Source organism: Microtus ochrogaster, unplaced genomic scaffold (assembly GCF_000317375.1).
Source record: "Microtus ochrogaster isolate Prairie Vole_2 unplaced genomic scaffold, MicOch1.0 UNK1, whole genome shotgun sequence".
Lineage (NCBI taxonomy): Eukaryota > Metazoa > Chordata > Mammalia > Rodentia > Cricetidae > Microtus > Microtus ochrogaster.
Window position 1 is genome coordinate 27,261,879 of NW_004949099.1, and position 9,773 is coordinate 27,271,651.

General features: G+C 49.4%; 2 protein-coding genes across 5 annotated transcripts in view; one reads left to right on the forward strand and one right to left on the reverse strand.

Moving 5' to 3' along the window:
- Ogg1 (8-oxoguanine DNA glycosylase) overlaps positions 1–3,405 on the forward strand; it is a 9,013-nt gene extending 5,608 nt beyond the window's left edge. Inside the window, exons 5-8 of one of the 4 annotated variants that reach the window (XM_026788100.1) lie at positions 487–637; positions 776–825; positions 1,008–1,097; positions 2,771–3,405. In XM_026788100.1, the coding sequence (XP_026643901.1) occupies positions 487–637; positions 776–825; positions 1,008–1,097 (291 nt within the window). In that variant the 3' untranslated portion in view covers positions 2,771–3,405. Of the gene's footprint in view, positions 1–486; positions 638–775; positions 830–984; positions 1,102–1,649; positions 1,910–2,770 lie in introns of those variants that run through there. The other 3 variants (XM_005365003.3, XM_005365002.3, XM_026788101.1) reach the window with 3 other exon arrangements.
- Camk1 (calcium/calmodulin dependent protein kinase I) overlaps positions 1,277–9,773 on the reverse strand; it is an 11,367-nt gene continuing 2,870 nt past the window's right edge. Inside the window, exons 3-12 of the mRNA XM_005365001.3 lie at positions 8,243–8,374; positions 7,131–7,205; positions 6,911–7,049; positions 5,334–5,460; positions 5,164–5,239; positions 4,173–4,285; positions 3,603–3,681; positions 3,416–3,503; positions 1,665–1,782; positions 1,277–1,561 (exon numbers count right to left, since the gene is read on the reverse strand). Coding sequence (XP_005365058.1) covers positions 1,467–1,561; positions 1,665–1,782; positions 3,416–3,503; positions 3,603–3,681; positions 4,173–4,285; positions 5,164–5,239; positions 5,334–5,460; positions 6,911–7,049; positions 7,131–7,205; positions 8,243–8,374 — 1,042 coding nt within the window. The 3' untranslated portion in view covers positions 1,277–1,466. The remainder of the gene's footprint in view (positions 1,562–1,664; positions 1,783–3,415; positions 3,504–3,602; positions 3,682–4,172; positions 4,286–5,163; positions 5,240–5,333; positions 5,461–6,910; positions 7,050–7,130; positions 7,206–8,242; positions 8,375–9,773) is intronic.

The window sequence follows — 9,773 nt, forward strand, 5'->3', positions numbered from 1 at the left end:
CTCTCTCTCTCGTATACAGTGTTGTATGCCTGCACACCAGAAGAGGGCACCAGATCTCACTACAGATGGCTGTGAGCCTCCATGTGGTTGCTGGGAACCGAACTCAGGACATTCCTGTGTAACAGCCTCACTGTCCTGGCTTTGTAGATCCGACTGTCCTCAAACTCACAGAGAGCTGTCTGCCTCTGCCTCTCAAGTGTTGGGATTACAGGCGTGTGGCACCACCACCTGGCTGAGGCTCAGGTTTCTTATCTCTGTAAAGAGTATGCTCATACCTTCTCCCCTGGTTAAGTGATCGTATGACCTACACAGGTGCTCACTCCAGAGCACATCTCCGTGAAGCTATTTTTAGAAGTAATGGGTAATTGCTGCATATTGACTGAACAGGCAGAACAGTACTACCTTGGTGGAAAGAGGAAGCAGATGGCTTTGGATGCTGGCCAGATCCTGCCATTCCTCCACACAACAGTTCTCTCTTTGTCTAAGGTGGCTGACTGCATCTGCTTAATGGCCCTTGACAAACCCCAGGCTGTGCCTGTGGACGTTCATGTATGGCAGATCGCCCAGCGTGACTACGGCTGGCAACCTAACACATCCCAGGCTAAGGGCCCAAGCCCTCTGGCCAACAAAGAACTGGGTGAGGAGAATGTGTGATGCTGGGGCATTGGGCTGAGGTTGGAGAATCTCTGCATTCTTACTTATCGCTCCCATACTCCCCATCTGAGGATGGAGGGCATGTGGATCAATTAATGTAGCCTCCTTAACTGATCCTTAGGAAACTTTTTCCGGAATCTCTGGGGACCTTATGCTGGCTGGGCCCAAGCAGTAAGTATACCTAGCTCAGACCCTAAAGGACTTCTCCCTCAGCCGTGCTTGACCACTGGACTCTTCAGCCACCTATTCCCATGACTCCCCCTCCCACCCCTTCCCCAGTTTATTCTCCATTGACCCCAGCCTGACCTCAGCAGCCCCTCCTTTCCATAGACTCCTTATGCCCCTTCCCACAGGTGCTGTTCAGTGCTGATCTACGCCAACCAAACCAGGCTCAGAAGCCACCAGCAGAACGCAGGAAGGGCTCTAAGAGACCGGAAGGCTAGGTAGGACCCAGGGGACAAAAGATGTCGTTAGTATCTTCCCCTTGTTCTCCACTTCTCTTCTCCTTCCCCACCCAGTTTCTCACCAAGAAGAGTGACCACTCCTACCTCAGAGGCCAGCACCCCCAAATCAAGCAGTTTTTACAGCAGGGGCGAGGGAACTGTTTGAGGAAACAGGGCTGTCTTGTTTTATCTTCCCTTTATTACAAGAAGGAACAATAAAATAGAAACATTTGTATGGAAAATGCAGTGAGGAGTGAGAAGGAAGAGGGGTGAAGAGGGATGGGGTAGGAAACTCCCCAGTTCTAGGCTGAGGAGGAAGCAGGCTGCCCCCAACCCCTCCCATGAAAGAAACCCTGACTTCCTTGGTGTTCAGTCCATGGCCCTAGAGCTTGGGGGTGGCGCAGGGGGCAGCTCCGAGCCTGGCTCCACACAGCAGTCTCGGCAGCAACAGCCAGCTGCTGGCCCTGTGTGGAGAAGAGAGCGGAGGTGGCTGTGGAGCGGCTCCAGCTCCAGCCTTAGGTTTCTTCGTGGACTACCTGTCCCCACCCACAGGACCCTGGTGCTTACCCCCAGCCATTGGTGTCAGCAGCTCCCCGTGGCTAGCTGTCTGTCCCTGCCCCTCCTGGCTGGTGCCCAGCTGCAGCTTCCTCATGTGCCGAACCACAGCCGTGGCATTGAAAGCTTGCTGTGGAAGAAGAGGAGGGAGGACTGCTGAAAGGTGCCTTGAGGGCGGTGGGTCGGCGGGGGTCTCACATGTTACTCAGTGACTCCCCAAGTCCTCCAAAGAAACCCTAGAAGGCCTTACTAAATTATATTCGGTCTTACATACGAGCACATGTATGGTGTGTACAAAGGAATTCATAGTCCTGTAACAAACAATGTAACAATGTGTCAAGCACAGCTCTGAGCACACTGCATGGTTATTCATTTAATCCTCACAAAGTTCTGTGAGGTAGTACTTTTTATTTGGTTTTGGCTTTTTGTTTTTTGTTTGGTTTTGGTTTGGTTTGGTTTGGTTTGGTTTATGGTTTTTTGAGATAGGGTGGTTTCTCTGTAGCTTTGGAGCCTTTCTCAGAACTCCTTCTGTAGACCAGGCTAGCCTCAAACTCACAGAGATCCACCTGTCTCTGCCTTCCAACTACTGGAACTAAAGGTGTGCACCACTACCCCCAAGTCCCAAGTACTGAGATTAAAGGTGTGTGCCACTGCACCTGGCTCTGGCTCTGGCAAGCACTATTAATAGCATTGATTTCTTTTTTTTTTTTTTAAAGGGTTGTCATGTAGCCCAGGCTGTCTTCCAGTACTGTCTCTATCACCTGAGTCCTGGGACTATAGGAATGTGCCACCACCGTGCCCACTTTTAATGTGATGCTAATGCTCCCACCCAGGGTTTTGTGCATGCTAGGCAATCACTCTGCCAGCCGAGCTATATACTCACCTCCGCCCCCTTTTGAGGCAGGGTTTCACATACCCCAAGCAGACTGACCTCACCCTCCCCAAGTGCTGGAATGGCATTAATTCCAAAGGAGAAAACTGAAGTGCAGAAAGGTTGAGTAATTTACATACTTGTTTCTCTCGTTTTATATTCCCTTTATCCACCTAGATGTCCTACATGTCTCTCAAGTTGACCATGTCTAAAACTAAACCTCCTCAAGACATGTTTCTGCTCCTAGGGTCAGTATCGAGGCTCACTCCCTCAGCATGCCTCCCATCTGTCCTTGTGAGTCTGCCTCCTGCTGCCAACCACCCTGTGTTCTTGCTGCTTCTGAGTCAAGCCCCACTATCTGCTACATCTCTGATACTATTGGGCCTCCCAGACTTCCCTCCTTGCCTTCTCTGCATCCCGAAAGAAGATCCTTCTTCAGGACAGGTTCCCACTGTCAGTCTTTCTGGGATCATCCTCTATAACGTGGGGGCCCCACTATAGCATGCAAGGATCTCAGTGACCCCTACCAGCTTCTGCAGCCTGGGCTCTTGATATTTAGTTCCCCTAGTTCCTCCAGCCCCTCTAGTTCAGCAGGCTTGACATTCGGCCACACTCTTACCCAGGCCTCTTTGCACCCCTGGTCCCTCTGCCTCAGGCATATTCTCCACACCTGGTTAATTCCTAGTCAACCAACAGATCTGTGACCACCTCTCTGGCCCTTGAATCCTGGAGAGTAGGACCGCCCTCTAGGGATGGACTTTAGAGGTCAAGTGGCCTCTAGAGTCCAGAACAAAGGAGATTCTTTGGAAAGCCTCCCTGGGCCTGTCCTGCTTGCATTTGGTACTAGATGCTGTGTAAGTGGAGGGACCAAGGATTAGGAGTATATGCTAACCTTCCACTTGCTCTTGGCAAAGTTCTTCTTGATCTGCTCGCTCACTGACTGGTGGATATTCTTATCCAGAGCTGTATCTCCTGCAATCCTAGAATGGGAGAATACGTGGATTTGCCTGTGAGGCTGGAGGCAGGCCTGGGGCCCCCAGGTCCTACCCTAACATATCGTTTGCAGTGGGAGCTCTCACCATGGGTGTTGCAAGGCTTGCTCACAAGTGAACCTCTTCTCCGGGTCTTTCTCCATCAAGTGCCGTATGAAATCTTTGGCTGAAGCCCCAAGGCAAAAGTAAAGATGCAGCATGACCATGCCCGTGGACACCCCCAAGACAGTGCTCAGTCCCTCTGATCTTACCTGGCAACGAGGCCTACTCTGCTTATGCATCACCTCACACACCCCAGCCTTCCCGCTCCCTCCTTTCTCGAGAACATATTTACAGAAGAATCCACTCAGTGCACTCACACTACTAATGGAAAGCCACTGTGTGGCCATCACAAGCTGGTCCCTAACTGGGACATGAAATGGGAGATGGAAGTGTGCTGTTTAAGCCTCAGGGAAGGCAGCATTAGGGGAGTTATTTTTGCAAATACTATATTTGAAGACTGAATGAATGCCTACAGATCTGTCAGATTAGGGGACAAATAGAGGGAACCTAAGGTAAAGCATGATACTAGCTTCTAGTCTGGGACTAGGAGATACGACAGAAGACAGACAGTGGGGAGACCCCTAGAGCAGATGAAGAAGGCAAAAGACCCAATACCAGAGTCAGAGATGTCGTCCCAGTAAGGAGAGTCAAACTCATACTCGGCCTTCAGTATCTGTTCAAAGAGTTTGGCATCGTTTTCATCATAGAAGGGCGGGTAGCCACAGAGCCTGGGCAGAGAAAAACCCATGTCAGCTTTAATTCGTTGACTTGAGGGGTTGGAGCTTTGGGACAGCACCAAGAACCAGTCAGAACCCACAGGAAATTCTCTTCCTTGCCTTGCCCACTTCCATCTGGCAGTTGGCCTCTGTCCCTTGAGCCTACTGTCCTAAGCACCTTTGTGTTTGACATTCTACCCACACCTAAATTGTCTGGATCCTTTACATCATTCAAAAGCTGTTCATATGTCACCTCCACAAAGAGCCCTTGACTATCCAAAATGACATCTATCTCCATCTCCTACTATGCTTGGTTTTTCTTCACTGATTTGTTTACTCATTGATTCTATGTGTCAGCTCTCTCTTTTTTGTTTGTTTTTTGTTTTTCGAGACAGGGTTTCGCTGTAGCTTTAGAGCCTGTCCTGGAACTAGCTCTTGTAGACCAGGCTGGCCTCAAAATTACAGAAATCCACGTGCCTCTGCCTCCGGAGTGCTCAGATTAAAGGCGTGCGCCACCACTTGGTTCTATGTGTCAGCTCTTAAGGGCAGGCACTTGGTTTGGTGCTAAATCCTTGGTGTTTACACAGTGCTGGAAACACTTGTCGTTTTGTGTGTTTGTGTGTTTGTATATGATATTTTGCCTGCATGTAAGGCTATGCACCTTGTATATGAACCCACAGAGACAAAAGAAGGCACCAGATTCCCTGGAACTGGAGTGGGTACTGGGAATTGAACCTGGGTCCTCTGGAAAAACAGAAAGCACTCTTAACTACTGAGCCATCTCTCCATACCCCTGTTAGTATTTAGCTGGTAGCTATAACTACAGAAGGAGGGGACAAAGCAGGGAAGACAACTCTAGACACAGGCCACCTTAACTGTGCCCCACTTACAGGATATAGGCAATGACCCCTATGGACCAGCAGTCCACGGCCTTGCTGTAGGGCTTCTGGGCCAGGACCTCAGGGGCTGTGAAGGGAAGGGGACATGGTGGTGACAAATGTCTGTCTTGTAGTTCCTAGCTTTTTCCTCCCCCCCAGCCCTAACCTAGGGCCCTGCGCACCCACGTATCCTGGAGTCCCACAGGCTGTGGAGAGCACACTGCCTGGGTCCTCCATCTTGGAGAGGCCGAAGTCGGAGATCATGATTTTGGAGTCTTCATCCAGGCTGTAATACAGCAGGTTCTCTGGCTTGGAGGGTAGGAAAGAGGAGAAGGGGCAGTCAGAGGTAGCCAGAGACTGTCAGCGCTGTCTGCTTCTGCTAAGTCCATTAGAAGCTAGCTAGCGGGCAGTTGTGCAGGATCGAGAGTTCAGTTGTTCTCGGCTAATGCTGAGTTCAAAGCCAGCCTGACATACACAAAACAAGTGGCAAAAGCCTGGATCCTAACTATTCCAGTGGGTGAGTCAGGAAAATGCAAAGTCCAAGGCTCACCTTGACAACAGTCAGTTCAAGGCCATCCTGGGCCGTTTAGAACTTACCTCAGAATAAAAAGTAAAAAGAGTCATGGAATAAGTGTAACAGGGAGGCAGAAGGAAGACTAACTGAAGAAGAAAGGGGAGGAGGGGACATGGAGAAAGAAAGTATAGTGACGCCTATGTATGAAGATGCCATGATGAAACTCATGACTTCGTATGCTCACCTAAAAAACTACTAACAAGGGAAAAGCGGTGAGATAGAGAGAAGAGGCTGGGGCGGCATTTGAGCATGTAGGTAGAGCGCTTGCCTAGCATCATACGTAGGGCCTAGGTAAGTAAGCAGTGCCAAAGAACCCAAGGAAATTCTCTAAAGGTCACAAGCTTTAAAAAGGAAGATTGTGGGAAGGATTTTCTTAGACCTCAGAAACCTTACAGAAATCCCCAGTGCTACCAAAAAAAAATATTTTTTTACCTCCTGTACTGGACCTTGAGTAAGTACCTGACTGATTTTAACCGTACCACATAACCAGCCTGGCCATTCTGAACAAACCAAACCCACTTTACAGATGAGTGATGAGCAAACTACTGCTTTTAGAGGCAGTGATTGTCCCAACAGTCAGGGCATGGCAACACTTCAGACCAAGCCTGTTGTATCCCAGATCCCTTTCATTCTGGACTGGAAGGTATTTCTTTTTCCCCCTTTCTTTCCCTTCCTGCCTTCCTGCCTTTTCTCCTTTCTTTCCTTCCTTTCTTTCATTTTTTTTTTTTTTTTTTTTTTTTTTTTTGAGACAGGGTTTCTCTGTGTAGCCATGGCTGTGCTGGAACTCATTCTGTAGACCAGGTTGACCTCAAACTCAGAGGTCTGCCTGTGTCTGCCTCCCAAGTGCTGGGATTAAAGGCAGGCACTGCCACACTTGGCTTGGACTGAAGTGTATTTTGGTGTAAGCCCCTATCCATCTTTCTGAAGCTTTGCTGTCCTGCTTGTTCCCTACAAAGAGCAAGTAGGGTCTTTATTATCAGAAAAGGACATGTATGTTGTTAAGGTAAAATAACAGTCCAGCCCACATTTTTTGTCCCTGTCTGGTCTGGAATAAAGGAGTTGGCTTAGTAGGTCACAAGAAGCTCAGTTTGCAAATGGGAAACTGAGGCTCCAGTGAGGGGCTGAGAGATGCCCAAGGACAGACAAGGTGAGTTAGCAGGGTTCACTAGGCCCCTCAGAGCTCACCTTGAGATCCCGATGCACGATGCCCAGGTCATGCAGGTACTTGACAGCATCCAGCACCTGGAAGATGAGGCGGCTGGCATCCCGTTCTGTGTAGAATCCTTTCTCCACAATGCGGTCAAATAGCTCCCCACCTGAAACCCTGCAGCAAGGGACAGGAAAGTCTGGCCAAGAGAATAGGGCAGCAGAGGGAAGAGGAAGGATGGGCAGACAGGCCACTCACAGCTGCATGATGAGGTAGAGGTGGCCCCCACTCTCATAGATGTCATCCAGGGCTACGATGTTGGGGTGCTTAATCCTAGAAGGAGAAATGAGGTGGTTCAGAGCTTAGGATGACTCGCCCACTCCCCAGCACCTGCAAACAGGGCAGGACACCAAGAACCCACCGTGGAAAAGCTGGTGCTAGAAGGTCAGAACAGAAGAGCAAGCACTGGGCTCTGGTATCAAACAGACCTGGGCCCAAATGCTGCTCTGCCTAGACACATCTGGGTCCAGATCCTGCTCTGCCATATGCTGCCTGGAAGCTAATATTTTCACTTTGTAAGTCTGATGGGAATGTGGCTTCTAAGTTTCCCGTGTTACCCCTTTGCTAGCTCCTCTACCGAGAGGTCACCTCCAAGAAGAGGGAATGTCTGTCTAATTCAGCTCCATTCTAGCACTAGGTACAGAGTAGTTGCTTGTAATGTTTGTAATGTTGAATAGAATGTCACCTCTCTAAGCCCGAGTGTCTTCACTGATAAAAGACAAGTAATCGGCCTTCAAAAAGTCACATGAACACATGTGACATAGGCAAGCAAGGTGCTTGGTCAGTCAGTGCCCCACAGATGAGCCAGTAGCAATTGGTCTTGGTGGTAAGAGAGACTTGGCTCTCCCATAGGCTTGCTGTATAACTTTGGGCAAGTCTCTTGCCCTTGCTGGCCTCATTATCTCCCCCACCCAGATAAGGGAAATGAAGTAACCATCTCCTCTGTCAGATGGTTAGGAAATGGGAGGCACTGGAAGAAAATGGTTACTATAAGCTTTGCAGCATGAGCAGGTTTCCTGTCAGCATGAACATACCAGTTGGTTGCTAATTGAGTCAGGGGGTCAGCAAATAGTCTGTCTGCTTTACTCTATGGGAGAAGCTTAAGTGGGTAGAGAACTATATGGGTGGTTGACCTTGAGACCCTACGAACAGATCATCCTCTATAAACAAGCCCTGGCATCTCAGTTTCATCTGGAAGGTCAGTTCTGCCAATTACTCCCTGCCAAAAGGCAGTTCTCATCCTGTGAGGCCCAGAAGTCAAAGGATTTCTAAAGCAGGGGAATGGGGTGGGTATTACAGGGCCCACACACTTGTGCAAGACGGCGATCTCATTCTCCATGCTGCCCTCTTTGCCCTCCAGGGCCTTCTTGGCAATGCATTTGATGGCCACCAGCTTCTGAGTCCTCTTGTCTTCTGCCAGGATTACCTCTGAGAAGGCACCCCTGTGAGATAGAGGTTTGCAAGGTGAGGAGCTAGAATCCCAGCTTCCCTTGCTCTCTCCTTCATCCGATATAGCCGGCATGACCGCCTGTGTCCTTCACTTTTCTACCCCCTGGCTCCATAGGTGGTCACATAAGCCAGACCTGGCCAGTCAGAGTTGTCTATCCCTTGACTCAATAACTGGTCACATACGTGCCCGTTTCCTGGCACTATACAGGAGGTTCTCTCCTAGTAAGCTGGTAGGATGTAACCCTGGAGTGGATGGCAGATAACTTTGTCAGTGCTTGAGGAGAATCTGCTTCAAACTGAAGCCAACCAAAGGAAGCCAAGCTGGGGTGGGGAAATAGACAGTTTTCTGACAGCATGTGAGCCAACTGGGCCTGAACTGTACTCCTGTGATATTTGATTGTGTGTGTGTGTGTGATTCTTTTTTTTCTGTTAAAGTCAGTTTGAGTTGTGGCTAATTTAATGTCCTTTAGAAGCTCAGAAATAAACCATTACCTGAGAGTGTTTTGAAATGCAGTCTCAGGTCTCACCAATCCCAGACTGCCTATCAAATGCTGCGTTTTAACTGGTCCATGCCTAGTTTGTGTGCTCAGTGAGTTTAAGAGGCAGGGGCTTATCCCAGACTCATGGCAACAAATCAATCCATCCTGGCACTCACTGGTCAAGGAAGATCTGCATCTGTTTGTTCTCCCTGGGAGAATAAGAGGTCCTAAATCAGAATCACCCCTCGAGGCATCCCAGTCATCGAGGACAACAGTGACTGATCACAAAACTGGTTGCCATTCTTGGCTCCCCAATTTCTTTTCTTTTTTTTTTTTCTCTTTTTTTTCAGATTCATTTGCTTTAAGGGTTTTGTCTGCATGCATACCTGGTCACAAAGGTCAGAAGAGGCCATCAGAGCCCCTGGATCTAGAGTTACAGGTGCTTGTGAGCCACCATCGGTGCTGAGAACTGAACCTAGTCCTCTGCAAGAGCAACTAGTGCTCTAACTACTGAGCCATCTCTCCTGCACCTATGGCCAGCCCTCAATGCCTTTCTCTAGCCTGTGAAACGACCTCTTGCCTTCTTAGCCTGTTCTCAAGGCTTTGCATTCTCTGCCCCTTTCCATCTCTTGCAGCTTCAACTCCTCCCAGCCCTAACTCTGAGCTCCAGCAGACTCTGCCTCTTTCTAAGGCAGCCTGGCCTCTGAGTCTCTGCATGCTTTGGTCCCCCTGCCTTGAGTTCCCTTCTTTCTTCCTGGCAAGCATACGTCTGTCCTGTCCATCTTCCCTTTCAGCCTCTAGATCTTGTGTCTCCTTCAGGGAGTGTTCTCCAGCCAGGAGAGAGGCTCGGCCTCTACAGCCTCAATAAGAGTTCGAGGCCAGCCTGGTCTACAAAGGGAGTTCCAGGACAGGC